The following is a 15,656-nucleotide window of genomic DNA, read 5'->3' as shown; positions in this document are numbered from 1 at the left end:
ACAGGCAGCAGCAGAGGGAGCCTGCCCTGCCTAGCCCTGTACAATTCTTTGTAGATCAACCGGATGGATTATGCAGAAATCAACGTTGACCACAAATTCCACCGACACCTCATTGGCAAGAATGGAGCTAACAGTAAGTGGGTTGCCTTTCTTATCCTTCCTGTGCTCAGACTCTCTGTCATTAGTTGATCATATCATTGTTCCCCAGCTCAAAGAGGGTGCTACCTCCATTACATTGCCCCTGCCCTTCTGGAGTGGAGTTGGCACAAGAAGATAAATAGGCAGTGAAGCCTTGAGATGGCTTTAATGTCTTGGAAAGTTGAGCACATTACTCTGCTGTGTCTTGGCAGAATTTTGGTGTTTTAGGGAGGTTGGAGAGTTTCTTTTTCTTTTTTTCAAGTTGGTCTATGTGAATTTCATTCTAGAACTCAATTAGTGGGGTAGAAATCTGCATGGTGAGTTTCTCTCCAAAAAAGAATTTGGGATTTGAAATTAATTAGTATCTTCTAGTGGAATGGAAATATGGAAAAGAAACAGATGCCTCGCTCTGGCGAGTGAATCATTGCTTCTAGATACCACAGTATTTAATTGTACAGATTCCAGTGTAGCTCAGATCTAACTGAACCCCAGGGTGGAGAGGCACTTTCCCCTGATTCAGCTCCACCTCTCTGGCTTTTCTTCAGGGGCTGATGTACTTCTTAACAGCCTCTAGTCAAGGTGTCTTTGCTTCCAAATCTTGTCCTAGCAGAGTGTGTCACCACAGCCCTTGCCTTGCAGTTAACAGGATTAAGGACCTCTACAAGGTGTCTGTGCGCATTCCCCCGGACAATGAGAAGAGCAACCTGATCAGAATTGAAGGAGACCCACAGGGGGTCCAACAGGCCAAGAAAGAGCTGCTGGAACTCGCTTCCCGTATGGTTAGTGAGATGTGATGCCCTAGAGGCCACAGGGTTTGAGCTCTTGTGTTCCCTAGTAACCTTCTGGTAGAGGTGTGTGCCCCTTGCCTGCTGAGCACTTGAGTCTCGTGACAAGTGCAAGTTCCTCTATTCCCTTGGAGATCCCCTTCTCTGTCAACCTAGAGTGAGTTATATCTGGAGGAAAAACATTGATGACCAGTCAGGCAGCAGACTGGTGATTACAGTTATGTGGCTCTCCTGCTGAACACTCAGTGTAAACTCTGTTCACAGGAAAATGAACGCACCAAGGACCTAATCATCGAGCAGAAATTCCACCGGACCATCATTGGGCAGAAGGGCGAGCGGATCCGGGAAATCCGGGAGAAATTCCCAGAGGTGAGGCTTTCTAGGAGTTGAGGGTTTCAGAGGACATATTTCCTACATTGGTAATAGATACATAATCAGTAAAGTTATAAATGTAGTGTCTCTGAGTATGAGAAATACCTAACTGATACCTGTCTGCTCTTACATCTAATGCATGTGAAAAGATGGCTCTTCTGGCCAGAGGCTGCTGACATGGTTACTTGCTTCCAAATGGGAAAGGAGATATGCAGGATCCCTCCAACCTTTGCACATGTCAGACATGACAATTCTTGTATTTGTTTTTATTTGTATTTGTTTGAGTTGACCCTAAGTGACTGTTTCCTTCAGGTTATCATCAACTTCCCAGACCCTGCACACAAGAGTGACATTGTGCAACTCAGAGGTCCCAAAAACGAGGTGGAGAAGTGCACCAAGTACATGCAAAAGATGGTGGCAGACCTGGTAAGGGAGACTTGTATCTGCTATTCTTTTTTCCATGTTTGGATAACGCTGGGGTAGAGCAGAGCTGTAGTGGCTTGGCTAGGGCTGACACACCTCAGGATGAGGGATCTGTGGACAATGGTTCTGTGAAGATGGGGACAGGCAAGTAATAACTGTTACTTAAGGGCTATAGGAGAGGACACATGTCTTTGCTTATTCTTGGAAGTGTCCCATATGGAGAATTCCTTGGGTCTAAGCCTGTTAGAAGCTTGTTTATCAAGTTCCTGGGATGGGGCCTCACTTGGTGTAATCTTCAATTCTTCCTTCCTTTCTCTCTTAGGTTGAAAACAGCTTTTCTATTTCTGTTCCCATCTTCAAACAATTCCACAAGAACATCATAGGGAAAGGAGGTGCCAACATCAAGAAGGTGAGAGATCTTTCCTGTCTTCACTGCTCCTTGTGGTGACTGCCTGCAGCAAAAATCTCATTCACTGGTCTCCCCTGATCTCATTGATAATGCAAAATAAAACCTCCAAGGCCTTTTTTTCTGACATGAGACATCTCTCAAATGATTTTGTTGGGTTTGTTTGGTTTTTTTTTTTTTTTTGTGGCAGATCCGTGAAGAAAGCAACACCAAAATAGATCTCCCTGCTGAGAACAGCAACTCAGAGACAATTGTTATCACAGGCAAAAGAGCAAACTGTGAGGCTGCTCGCCATAGAATTTTGGCTATCCAGAAGGAACTGGTAAGTGAAACAACTGGCGTGTGGCAGATTAGGGACTTGAAAACATAAATGTAGGAGTTCTATAAAATATATAGGAGTTATAGAGACTTAAATATAGACGTTATAAGAGATTTAAATATAGTGGTGGGGTGTGGCAAGGGAGAGACAAATATGGATGTCAGTCTGTTCTTGACTATTCAGCCCAAGTTTGTGACTGCTCATGTGTTAGGAGTGGCCAGTCCTCTCTGCAAAGCTCCTGGCAATGCGGGAGTTAGAGGGCAAGCAGAATCTGTGCAAACACATTGCTATAGCTTGACTAACACCCCATACTGTCCTGCTTAGGCCAACATCACAGAGGTGGAGGTCTCCATTCCTTCCAAACTCCACAATTCCCTCATTGGCGCCAAAGGCCGCTTCATCCGCTCCATCATGGAGGAATGTGGTGGAGTCCACATCCACTTCCCCACAGAGGGCTCTGGCAGTGACACTGTGACCATCAGGGGCCCAGCCCAGGATGTGGAGAAAGCCAAGAAACAGCTGCTGCATCTGGCAGAGGAGAAGGTGAGCCTTGCCCTACAGGGGGAGGAGCAGGTTGGTTTGACCAGCTGTTTCCTTTTGGAGGTTGAAGTGGTTCCCTCTGTCTGCATGGAAGCCTTTGGCATCAATTGAACAAATCCTCTTTTGAGGGATTTGAGTACAGTTTGGATGATCAAAAAAAAGCTGTACTTCCATCCTGTGACAATGAGTTCTCTCATGGATAGAAGAACTGTCTGTAATGCATCTCTGGCCAGACTGATGATATACTCAAGAGTTACGGCTCTCTGATCTGTGGTTTGAATCTTTTTGGGTTATTAGCACTTCTCTGAAACAGTTTACTCTGTAGATCTCCTTCAATTTTTTCTTGATTTCTGCATTTCAGCTCCAGTTCTTCCAAATCACTGCATATATTCAGAGTTGAGAGATTTTGGTTACAGGATCTTGCTCTGAGTTGTGGCTGACTGACTGGCCATTTTAATAACAAGCTCTCTAGGGTCAGCATGTGAACATGTTCTCCCTGGGAATTGGTTGGTTGCCTCTGGGAGCCTGGCTTGCGGCAGTCAGTTAGCAAAGGATCGTGTTGCCTTTTGTGTGGGTCAGACCCTTCTCCTAGGGAGGCCTCTGCTCACATTCTCATTGGTCATGCAGAGTGTACAGTTAGTTTTTTGGCCCTGAGAACATCTTTGGGGCAGTGTTTTTAATTTAAGACATTGTATACCTTTTTTACTTTCAACCGTGCACTTCTTGCTTGCTTTTGCAGCACCCTGCATGTGGGTGCAGGTAACGTATCTAAATGGTGATGGATATTTTCTATATATTTCTGTATATTGACATGTTCCATGGGTCTTTGGTTCCTTTCAGCAAACAAAGAGTTACACTGTGGACCTCCGTGCAAAGCCAGAGTACCACAAATTCCTTATTGGTAAGGGTGGTGGCAACATCCGTAAGGTGCGAGACAACACTGGGGCCCGCATCATCTTCCCCACCTCTGAGGACAAAGATCAGGAACTGATCACTATCATGGGAACAGAGGAGGCTGTCAAAGAGGCACAAAAGGAGCTGGAGGCCCTCATCAAGAACTTGGTATGAACTTTTTCTACTTTCTTGCCTCCCACTGTGGCAAGGTGTAATGAGTTAGTATGAAGGACCTCTTTGTCCTAAAACAATTTGGTGCCCTTCGTGGGAGCTCAGGAAGATCCTTCCTTACCAAAGAATGAGGTTGTAAGCTAATTGCTGTTGAGTGCAGCCAACTTGTGCCTATCACCAGGACAGGTGGGGTTGACTGGCTGTTGTGTGTTGGCAGGATAACGTGGTTGAAGACTCCATGGTGGTTGACCCCAAGCACCACCGCCACTTTGTCATCCGCCGAGGACAAGTTCTGCGTGAGATTGCAGATGAATACGGTGGTGTGATGGTCAGCTTCCCGCGCTCTGGCACCCAGAGCGACAAAGTCACCCTCAAGGGAGCCAAGGATTGTGTGGAGGCAGCCAAGAAACGCATCCAGGAGATCATCGAGGACCTGGTATGTTGTAGAAACACTGTTTCTTCTGTACTCTGTTCCTTCAGCAGTGTCCTGCTGGAACCTGCTGTAATACCAAGCTCTGTGTGAACAAGTCCCATGGTAGTTCTTGGATTTCAACTTTTGCTGTCAACATACAGCGTATGCAGACTTTAGATCCTGGCCTGGCTCCAAAATGGCAATGCTGTATGAATGACTTTCCTCCTCTGACAATCTTCTTGGCTTTTTGGGGTGGAATTAGGAGATCACTCCTTGATGTACATCTAGACGTTAAAAGATTGGAGCCTTCTTGTGCCTCTCCATGTCTGACCTCAGAGGTTTTCTGCTCTGTTAGTGTTGGCTTTTGGAAGCAGTCAAGTCTCAAACCTGTTCTCTTCCCTTTTATCCTTATTTTTTTTCATTTCTTCTAATGCTTCCCCTTCTTCAGAGTATTAAAGAGTTTGAGCTTTACTCTTAGAAGCCTTTAATGTCCTGAGTTCAAGGCAACCTTCTTTAAGTCCTCTGCTTTTCTCAGAGAGGAATGATTCTAGGAAATGTTCAGTTCTTCCCTGTCAGCCATTGTTACCTTTTCTTACTCCTCTCTGTATCCATTTTGGATTTCACCATGTACAAGCATCATGTTTTCTGGTGTGAAAGAGGCTGCATCACAATAGAGCAACTCTGCTTTCCCACAGGAAGCTCAAGTGACAATCGAATGCACCATTCCACAAAAGTTCCACCGCTCCATTATGGGCCCCAAAGGATCCCGGATCCAGCAGATCACCCGGGACTACGGTGTCCAGATCAAATTCCCTGACAGGGAGGAAAACCCAGGTATACCTGTGGATGCACATTGGGATGGTAGTTGGGATGATCAAATAAGTATAGTGTAGTTGTACCAGTGGGCATGTTCTACTTAAAATTTATGGAGAGAACTGATCCCTGGTGTTCCTGCAGTGTCCTTGAATTTGGGCTTAGCATCAACCTTGTCCTCTTGGGAAAGGGACAGACCTGGGTGTTGTGAACATGTTGTCACTGCAGAGTACAGGCAGGACAAGAACTTATCCTGATAAAAAAGGCTCTGTGGGCTTAGTGAGGTCTCTGAGCTCTCACTGGTGGCTGAGCCTTGGGATCTGGAGGAGGGAGACAATGAGCAAAGAGGGGGCTCTATGCATTGAACATGAGGCTTTCCATGTTTTCAGCCCCTGTTGTGGAGCCAGCTGTGCAGGAGAATGGTGAGGAAAGTGGGGAAGGCAAGGAAGGGAAGGACACAGATCCCAGCTCTCCGAAGAAGTGTGATATCATCATCATCTCTGGCCGCAGGGAGAAGTGTGAGGCAGCAAAGGAGGCGCTGCAGGTGTGTGGCTTTCTCAGCCCTTAAACTTGTTAAGGTGGTAATGCTTGGATTTAATTTTTGATGGTGGTAATAAAAGCTGCTCAGTCCAGGTGCAGTGCAAGTGGTCAGTGATGCTGGCTGTAGAGGGGGTCTGCACTGCTCAAGGGAAGCCCCTCTGCTCTGTGGGCAAGCCTGGCAGCTTGAATGATAGTGCCTGACTTTGTATTTACTAGTGTTTGTAAGCAGCCTCAACATCCCTAAAAGCATGGCATGATTGTTTTATGGAGCACAGCTGGGAAGAGGAGGAGCTGATTGAGGCTGAGTCATTCCAGGTTCAGCAGACCTTGCCATGCTTCTGTAGTGATGTTTTTCAAGTCTCTGCTAGACTGAAGCCAAGGATATGGAAACAAACCTGTCCCACAAGTGTGGTTTCAGATGGCTTGTTTCAAAAACATGCAACAGGTCATTTTGGTGTTCTCAGCTGTCCTCTCTTTCTGTCAAATTTGTATCCTAACTACAAGGGAACATGTTCAGCAACATGTTCTTTTGGGCAAGTGTATGACAAGCTAGAAGACAGGAGAAGTTTTTCCACTGGTAAATTTTGCTCCATCCTCTGCAGGCTCTGGTTCCTGTCACCATTGAGGTGGAAGTTCCCTTTGATCTTCACCGTTACATCATAGGCCAGAAAGGAAGTGGGATCCGCAAAATGATGGATGAGTTTGAAGTAAGTTGTTGTCCTTTCTTCCACCTCCTCTGTCCTGGAGAGTCTGTAAGTGACCATGTTGGGGGTTTGGACAGTTACAACATACTCAGGTCTGCTGTGTAATCCAAGGCTCCACAATAGGAAAATGATCCCAGTATGTTTTGGACCCTGGATCCTGGGCTTGGTAGGTTTCATGCTGAAGCTGTACAATCAGTGTTGATGTTGTCAGTGTTGCATGACTTGCTTGGTGTCTGCAGGGATTCTTCATCAGTGTGAGAGTTGTTTTCCTCCTGGGCCCTGGGAAACAGCTCTGCTGTGCCTACTAATTCAGGAGAATTCTCCAGAGCCTCTGGGGCTGATGCAGGTTGGCTGCAGTCAGTGTTGTTGAACATGTATTTGTTTCCTGGCCTCTCTAGGCCAGTATTGGGGCTAAAGAAACAGAGTTCTGTTCAAAAATCATCTAGAAATGGTCCCAGGCAACTGACTTCAGGCTTGATGGCCTCCAGAGGTCCTTTACAACCTCAGCTGTTATGTGGTTTTCAGGCTGCCTGGGTGGGAGCTGGTCTTGGTGTTAGGGGAGACAAGGGAGCTGCCAGTTTGCAGTCAGAGGCATCACAAGTGATACAAATGAGCAGGGATACAAAATGATAATTTCTATTTGTTACTCAGGTGAACATCCAGGTGCCTGCTCCTGAGCTGCAGTCAGATATCATCACCATCACTGGGCTGGCTACCAACCTGGACCGTGCCAAGGCCGGGCTCCTGGACAGAGTGAAGGAGCTGCAAGCTGAGCAAGAGGATCGGGTAAGGCCTGTGCCTGTCCTTCCTTCCAGCCAAACACAGCTTCAGTCTCTGGGCACAGAGACTCCTGGAGCACCTCATCTTTTGGGTTACCCTTAACTGCTCCATGGGTGTAGAATGGTCATAAATGGGTTACTCAAAGTAGTTCATTTACCATGAACTGACAGGAGAGTTTGGGATTGTAACTTTGGATTGTCCAGGTCTCTCCCACACCTTCACATACTTTTGAGATACTGGTGGATGGGAACCTCCCTGTGCTGCCAGTCTACTTATCCTCAGTGAATCCTTATCACAGCTCTGAATAATAGATTAGGGATGAGTTGGGTGGATGTTTACTGTTTGCTGTTCCCCCTGAACTTGGCAAAAGCACAAGGCTCCAGTGGATGGATGGCTTGAGTGCTCAGGCGTGGCCCTGAAAAATGTGTTCCATGGATCTCAGTAGCCAGAAGGAAATACTGGACTTAAATGGACATGACTGAAACAGCCATGGTGTGTTCCCTGTTCTCACTCTGCTTCTCCTGTTGCAGGCCTTGCGAAGCTTCAAACTGACAGTCACTGTAGATCCCAAGTATCACCCTAAAATCATTGGGCGGAAGGGAGCAGTGATCACCCAGATACGCACAGAGCATGAGGTCAACATCCAGTTCCCTGACAAGGATGATGAGAGCCAGGTGAGAGATCAGACAGAGTGCAAGGATAGCTAGTGGTTGTCTCAGAGCATTTTCTCGAGAGCTCTGAACTCTCTGCACTGCCTTTGGATAAGGTGGATGGTGAAGGGGATTAGCAGGAAGAAAGCTTGCTTATGAACTTGGTCTCTCACACATCTCTGTGCCCCAGGCCCAAGACCAAATCACCATTACTGGCTATGAGAAGAACGCTGAGGCTGCCCGGGATGCCATCATGAAGATTGTTGGTGAGCTGGAGCAGATGGTTTCTGAGGATGTGACTCTGGACCATCGTGTTCACGCACGCATCATTGGTGCACGTGGAAAAGCCATCCGCAAAATCATGGATGAGTTCAAGGTGAGCACTGGGGCAATGCCACACAGGTCAGGCTCTGGGCAGCCATGTTCTCCTGTGTAAAGAGCTTGGTGCTGAATGAGGATCACATCTTTGTGATTCTTGTGTCTTGTGCCTGTTCAGCATCTTCAGCTAGAACAGACATGAAAGAAAAGCCAGTGCTGCTCTGCCCACCTTCAATTCCACCAGCATATGAGCAGCATCCCTGGCCGTGGGGATGCCCAGCAGCATACCCTGGTGTGCCCAAGGTACCTGGGCTGTCTGGACACCATAGGCAGACACCAGCTGAAGCATCCCCACACCACCTCAGCTATGAGTCACGTTTCTCTGGGAACCAGGCCAGGAGCTTTTCCTATTTTGCTGGAACCCAGAAGTGGAACCTGGGAATGCTTCCTTGGTGCTCTGGATTAGCCCTGCAAGCAGTACTGAGTTCTGTCCCTCTGTGGAACTCTTTTGCTGGGTTTCTTGCAAACAGGGTCCCAGTTGATCTTGAGAGAGAGGAGGAGGTGTGGTATGTCAGCCACTCTGATTACTAAGAAGTGGGCAGCCAGGCCTCTTGCTGGAAGGCTTGGTGAGGAGGCTGTCCCCAGACCCCCCCAGCTACTTGAGCTTAACTCAGGGAATTCCTCTAGGCCACTGTGGATCCCCTTGATTTTGGGAATCGTGGTATATTCTCAGGGCTGTGGATATGGCAAAGTCAGCTGGCTCTGAGAAGATCAGGGGCCTTTGCCCTGATAGCATATGGCATCAGCAGCAAGCTTTACTGCAGGGTCAGCAGTGAATGTGAATACTGAGGGATGGGATTTTGGAGACTTGCATTTTGGCTGGGCTCAGTTATTGAAACAGATTCCCAAATGAGCAGCCTTTGGGTTTGGTCCTGTCTTGTTTAGATTTCTGGCACCCATCTGGAAGGCAGGGTGTGAGAAGAGAACACAGTGCCTGTGCATGGGGAGCACTAGCCCAGCTCTCTAAATCAATTGTCAGCCAGGATTATTCTGTGGCAAACACAGAAAGCTTGCTGTTCTTTGTGATGATGGCTCAGTGGTAAAAATGCTTGCAGCAGTGTGAGAACACTGTCTGGAAATGCAGCCCCTCTCCTGCCTCTGCTGCAGGAGCTGCCCAGAAAACTGAGCTTCTGGGAGTGAGAGCAGCAGGGGCTTCTGGAAACTGGGGCATCAGTGACAGTGATCTGTGATTCCAATGACAAGGGTCATGGGGAGTCTCTGGCATTTCAGATGTGCAGGTATAATTCTTGTGCTGTTCCTTTTGTGTTACAGGTGGACATTCGCTTTCCCCAGAGTGGAGCTCCTGACCCCAACTGTGTGACTGTGACAGGACTCCCTGAGAATGTGGAAGAAGCTATTGATCACATCCTGAACTTGGAGGAGGAATATGTAAGTGTTCAGCAAGTCTGTGATGGGGCTTAGCAAGAGCTTCCCCTGCCACAGAGCTGGATGTCTGAACTATGTCCATGTGGTATTTTCTTCCACTGCACTGGAGAAACTGAGCCCTGTGCAGGTGGTTGTCAGCCTCACTGCAGCTGTCCCTCAAACCAACTGCACTGCCCACACTGTCCAGGAGAGGACAGTGAATGGGAATGCTGGGACACCCCAGGATGTTCTTGCCTTGTAGCAGCTTGCACCAGTTAAAAGTCTGCACTCAGACTAGTGCAGACACACCATTTTTGGTCACTGTAGAACAGACTGGTGAGCTTGAGCAGGTTGCAGTGTGGTGAGACAGAGGGGTGGACATTTTATTTCAGTTTGAGGAGCTCTCCAGATCCCCCCCTCACTGGTTGTGTTACTGCAGCTTGCAGATGTGGTGGACAACGAGGCAATGCAGGTGTACATGAAGCCCTCCTCACACGAAGAGTCCAAGGCCCCATCCAAGGGCTTTGTGGTGAGAGATGCCCCCTGGGCCACTGTCAACAACGAGAAGGTGAGTGCTGCTTGTGCTGCAGGCTGGGGGCACAGGGTGTGGGGACACTTCTGCCTGTGCTGGGGACACAGAGCACTGTCTCTCCTTGGTGGCAGAGAAAGCAGCTTTTTGCTGCTCTTTGTGGCCTGAGCACAGGTCTGGGCTCTCCTGCCCAATGTCTTGTCCACTCTGGCTGTACCACTGTGGAGCTGTTGGTGAATGGGGGATCCTTAGTAGAAAGTGTCCTGCCAGGTTGTGTTATTTTCAGGGGTATGGATAGGAACTTGAGACTCCTGCTGCAGCACAGAACTGGCTCAGTGTCTGCAGCTCTGAGCTGGGACAAGTGGCACCTCAACCTCAGGTGGCCCAGTGCTGCTGCAGGCCTGGCCTGACCCTGCTCCACTGAGCTGGGACCCTTGGAGCCTTTTGCAATTTATCTGTACCCTCCTTAGTGTCACCTCCAGATGTCCTGGGGCCACAATGATCCTTTTTGTCCCTTCCCCATTGTCTCTCCTCCTGGGATATCAACTATTCTGCTAAGCTCAGGACCTCACCATGTAAGCTTGCAGCAGGGCAGGAACTTAACTTGTTCCCTTTTTGTTTGCTCTAGGCCCCTGATATGAGCAGTTCTGAAGACTTCCCCAGCTTTGGGGCTCAAGTGGCCCCCAAGACTCTTCCCTGGGGACCCAAACGATAATGACCTGGAAGCAGAAACTCCTCCAGCCCGCTGACCTGACACTAACCTGCCACAAATTCTTCCTGTCTGAAATCTGACCCAGCGGCTGGAGCACAAATCAATTGTCCCAAGAGGTCTCCTAATGGTGTCTGGAGTGCTAGACCCCATCCTGCTCCCCTCAGCTATCACCGTGTCTAGGACCCACCCTCATCTCTTGATGGATATTCTTTCCTCCTTTGGAACAAGACTTCCACTCAGATTCAAACACTAAATGTGTGTGTTTTTGTTAGAAACTTCATAATTGACTCCAAGTGGCTAAGATTTGCAGCTTCCCAAGCGCTAGCAGAGCAATCTGCTCTCTTGAGCATGTCTGACTAGGCATTCTCGCCTTCATTAGGAGACCTCCTTTACTGTGGCTAGGAATCTACTTCCTGTCTCATGACCTCAGGAAATAAATTTCCTTGACTTTCTAAAGCCAAAACGTTTGCCCTCTTTCCTTTGTGTTTATCCCAGGCCTTACCTTACCTTTGTAGAGTGCAATCAACTTTTTTTCCTTTTAACTGCCAAAAATTCATTTAATGCTGATAGCTGACTGTGGGGAGAGCTTAAAATAATCTATAAGGTCAGAAACCTGCTTTTTAAAGAAACAGAACCTTCAATAGGCTGTAGAGACAGCAGAGATGGAAGGGGCCAGAACAACATACGGCTACCCTGGTCAGGAAAAGAGCCGTGAGCGCAGCGAGCGCGCGTCCCTGCGCCGCACCAAGCACAGCCCCAGCCTGCACACTTGACCAGTCTTCCAGTGCTTGATGACAGACCCCACTCCTTGTTCCCCCTTCCCAGCAGTGTGAGCAGGCAGGAGAGGCAGCACATGGCAGCGTGGCTGGATGAGAGGTTTGGCTGGGCTGAGGTCACTGCAGTGATGCAGCTCAGGAGCAGCTGGTGGGACGCACAGCCTGGAGAAGCTGCAGCCTGCTGTTAGCGCTGCAGCAGCTCGGCGTGAGCAGCAGTCACACCGTTCCTGTTGCCTTCTTTCTACCTCAAACATCAATGTGATGGGGGCCTCTCAGTGGTTGTGGGATAGCAGCTACTCCAGCTGTCTCCTGGGCAGCCATAGCAGAAGCGTGGAGGAGAAGCAAGAGGAGCCTTGTGTCTCCGCACAGCTGTAAGAGCTGCTCCAGAGGGAAGCAGAGCATGATGGTGCTGAGGCAAGCTGTGAATCTGTAGGACTGCATGCTGAGCAAGCACAGGGCTTGGCCCCAGGGCTGTGGGTGCAGCTGTTCCTTAGCCCTGGGCTGAGGAGGTTGTGTGAGCCAGGCTTCTGCTCTGACAGCACTGGGGATTGATGTGTGTGCTGAGACCTCCATCACGTGGTAGAGGGTGATCCATGATCTGTACTCGGGGCCACTTGCACCTGGGCCCTACCACAGCTTGCTCAAAGAGTGTTGTGTCTGATCTCCTCCAGCAAGAGGAAAACCGCATCTTTATGGAGGGAGGTGTGTAGCATGGGCTTTTTGTGTGCCCCCACTTCCCTGCATCAGTCCTACAGAGCTTGTAGTCTGAGCCATTCCTCTGTCCCAGCTGCTTCAGCTCTTGGACAAGCAGGAGTCCCCAGCCTCTCTTGTCTAGTGCTGCTGACAGAGCACAACTGTGGCAGGCTGAGCTCAGCTGCCTTGCCTTTCCCTCCTTGGGACAGGCCAAACATGTCAATGCTTTTCCTGCCTGTGCCAGCTCTTCTTGGCAGAGACTGCTATGCAGAAGTCAAACCAAAACCTCACAGTGCTGTCCTTTAGTCTGAGAACCAAGTGAAACGGACCATGGCCCGTTGTGGGGTGCCTGGTTGGCCCTGAAGGACAGGGTGGCCTTGCCTCCAGCACGGGAGAAGGGGAACTAGGGTGGTACCTTCCCATCTGCATCTGTCAGAAAATGGTTAATGCCCTGTAGCTTAGGTCTGCCCTGCATCACCGAGCCTATCACCCCTCCTCTTAATGCCCCCGTGCCCTCACCAGTTGCACAGCAAGGCTTGAGTCACATCCAGGGCACTCACTGCCTTGGGCTCATGCCCCACAGCCCAACCTTCCACTCTAAAGAAGGTCATGAAGTGATTGTACCTAGTACTGTCCCCCACCACCCTCCTTCCGCAGCAGACTGTGGCATGTGTCCATTTCTTCTCTTTGACGTCTTCCATATTGTACGTTTCCATAGCAATGATCCCTTGGCCTTAACTTTGGAATTTGGAGACTATATGCAAACATGTAAAAAGGCTCATGAGTATGGATGACACTGGAATTTTATAAATTCTAAAATAAAACCTGAAACAGCTTGGAGTGTGGTGGATATTCTTTCTCATGATGGGGTGAGATCCAAGAACAGCCCATGCTGGGCTGGGTTTAGCCAGGGATTCAAGGACTTCAAGTTTGCACACCTGAGCCTTTCTGTGGCCATGCCTTGAAGGGGTGGGTCCAGGGCAGGGAGTGAGAGCCGGAAAGGGGTGGGGGCTGTGCCCTCCTCGTAGGGAAACACAAACCTGCTTGCCTCCAGGCAGCTGCTGCCAGGGATGCTGTTGGTGTAAGGGAGGAAGGGGAGGCATCAGCCATGGTCCCTCTTGCTCAGCTACTCCACAACCAGAGCCTCTTCCAGGTACTGTTCACACTTCTTAACCTCCACAGCCTCAGGAGTGTCAGCCATGCAGTCACACATCCAATAACCCAAATGCTGCAAGTGGATGGGACGTGTGGGTTGGCTGCCATGGTGAGTCCTTACCCAGCACCACTGCCTGGGCCACCCAGTTGAGCTCAGCAACTGGTACCTCAAAGGTGAGGATGAAACCCCAGCACAGGGCCAACAGTCAGGGTCAGGCTGCCAGCCTGGTCCCTCAGTGCTCTGTATCTGAGGGAGCAAAGAGCAGCAGGTACTGACCCAGATTCCTAGCAGTTATTCCTGCTCCCAGCATGGCATGCCAGAGCACAGCAGAACCAGCCCTCAGCCAGCTTCTGCTGGGACCTGAGTCCTAAACCTAGCCTCGGGGGAGTTTATTCTTCACAAAAACACCCCCTCCACAGTGGTGGCCAGTGACACAGACAGTCCTGGCATGAGTCAGGGCCCCAGGACCTCAAGGAAGTGGGTGAACAGCGTGGACCTGGCTGAAAGTCGCTCTGCTAAACAAAATATTTGCTGTGGCAGAGGCAAAGACAAAATCCGAGCCTAAGGAAGGAGGAGCCAGCCGAGGCAGGAGCGGGCTTCGCCTGCATTGGGTGTGGCTCTGCAGGACCGAGTCCCGATGTGCAGGCTGCTCCTGTGGATGTACCGTAGTATGCATGGGGCAGAAAATCAGAGGTGAAGGCTGTGAGGAAGGCCTGGAAGCAGGGAGATGTGTTGCAGCAGATCCTGATGGGGGACATCCCATCCCCACCCTCCTTCATGCCCTGTGCTTCTGGGGTGGCTTTCGGCCTCTCCTTGCCCTCAGCCTGACAAACCAGACATGACGCTGGTCTAGGACAGCAGGCAGCTGTTCTCTTCCCCCGGTTATTGCCAGACCAGGCCCAGGGCATGACAGCTGCCCACTGCCCATGGCTGGAGCTGCACCTTCTGCCCAGACAGACCCACCCTGAGCACTGCTGCTCCCCTCATCACACTGCAACACCCAAATGAGTTCTCCCCCAGCTCCCTTACTCCACCTGCAGCCCCCTCACCCCCCCAGTGCCTGCCCAGCATACTTTGCTGACCATGGCCAGGTGAGTGGTAACCTCCAGGATGCAGAACCAGATGCCAATGCCCCATGCCCACTCAGCCACAGGCCACCAGTAGTCACAGCTGCACCTGTAGGCATCCAGGCAGATCTCCACCCAGCTGTTGAGCAGGGCAAAGAGAGGTGCTGGGGACAGGCTGCCACAAAGATGGTGATGAAGCCAAACTGCAGGACTAGGAGAAAGAGGAGGAAGAGGAGTGGGGAGGGACAGACTGAGATGACAACATCAATGCAGCATCTGACAGCCCCACCCTGTGGGGAGTGGGGCAGCCCTTCTCCCTCCAGCCCCTGCAGGCTGCTCAGGGTGGAAGCTCCTTCCTCTGGGGAGCTCCTGCAGTTCCTGCCTCTCCACAGCATCCTTCTGTCTCCCAGAGCCTCTCAGCACTCCCCAGCCTGAGGTCAATCCCTATCCATCTCCAGGTACTCACCAAGCAGCCCTTTAAAGCCCCAGCAGCTGGTGGTCCTGAACCCAGCGTGCCTGCTCCACCAGGGCTGGCTCCCCCTCCTCACCCACCTCGGTTGAGAGGAGCTTCTGCTGATGCCACCAGCACTTCAGCTTTCTGGGGGAACAAAAGAAGGGCCATCATGTCTTCTGGCACTGAACATGCCCTTGGCATCCTGTGGGAGCTCAGGGACACGGGGTGCTCACAGCATGGCCACCTCCTGCTTGTTGTTGTTGATCTGTGAGAGGAAAGATGGATTCGTCTTTACAAACAAGCTGTGAGTCTGCGGTAGATAAGACTGGCACTGAGAGATAAAAGAAACAATGGGAAAGATTCTACTGGTTGATGAATGGGAAAAGATATTTGGCCTTACAAACAAACTCTGGGTTTGCTGATAAATGAAATTGGATATTGAAAGATGAAAGAGGCAATGAGGAAAAACCATGAATTCTGTAAGAATTAAAAATTACAAGGGAGGGTTATACATTAGAGGGGAATCTCAGGTATCAGGTGTTCTGGTAAGTCTGTACCTCTCATGTACCTCAGCCCATG

General features: G+C 49.9%; 1 protein-coding gene across 4 annotated transcripts in view; it reads left to right on the top strand.

The window, feature by feature from the left end:
- LOC117000967 (high density lipoprotein binding protein) overlaps positions 1-13,235 on the top strand; it is a 38,474-nt gene extending 25,239 nt beyond the window's left edge. For all 4 annotated transcript variants that reach the window (XM_033069095.2, XM_033069096.2, XM_033069098.2 and 1 more), the window contains exons 11-28: positions 55-133; positions 778-917; positions 1,188-1,292; positions 1,608-1,721; positions 2,041-2,127; positions 2,315-2,446; positions 2,768-2,986; positions 3,824-4,045; positions 4,266-4,484; positions 5,156-5,294; positions 5,663-5,817; positions 6,416-6,520; positions 7,169-7,303; positions 7,828-7,971; positions 8,138-8,323; positions 9,598-9,714; positions 10,130-10,258; positions 10,848-13,235. In XM_033069095.2, coding sequence (XP_032924986.1) covers positions 55-133; positions 778-917; positions 1,188-1,292; positions 1,608-1,721; positions 2,041-2,127; positions 2,315-2,446; positions 2,768-2,986; positions 3,824-4,045; positions 4,266-4,484; positions 5,156-5,294; positions 5,663-5,817; positions 6,416-6,520; positions 7,169-7,303; positions 7,828-7,971; positions 8,138-8,323; positions 9,598-9,714; positions 10,130-10,258; positions 10,848-10,934 — 2,514 coding nt within the window. In that variant the 3' untranslated portion in view covers positions 10,935-13,235. The remainder of the gene's footprint in view (positions 1-54; positions 134-777; positions 918-1,187; positions 1,293-1,607; positions 1,722-2,040; positions 2,128-2,314; positions 2,447-2,767; positions 2,987-3,823; positions 4,046-4,265; positions 4,485-5,155; positions 5,295-5,662; positions 5,818-6,415; positions 6,521-7,168; positions 7,304-7,827; positions 7,972-8,137; positions 8,324-9,597; positions 9,715-10,129; positions 10,259-10,847) is intronic.
- The last annotated feature ends 2,421 nt before the right edge of the window (positions 13,236-15,656 follow it).

The sequence above is a fragment of the Catharus ustulatus genome, chromosome 10 (genome assembly GCF_009819885.2).
Source record: "Catharus ustulatus isolate bCatUst1 chromosome 10, bCatUst1.pri.v2, whole genome shotgun sequence".
Classification (NCBI taxonomy): Eukaryota; Metazoa; Chordata; class Aves; order Passeriformes; family Turdidae; genus Catharus; species Catharus ustulatus.
This window is presented reverse-complemented; position numbering and strand designations above follow the sequence as displayed.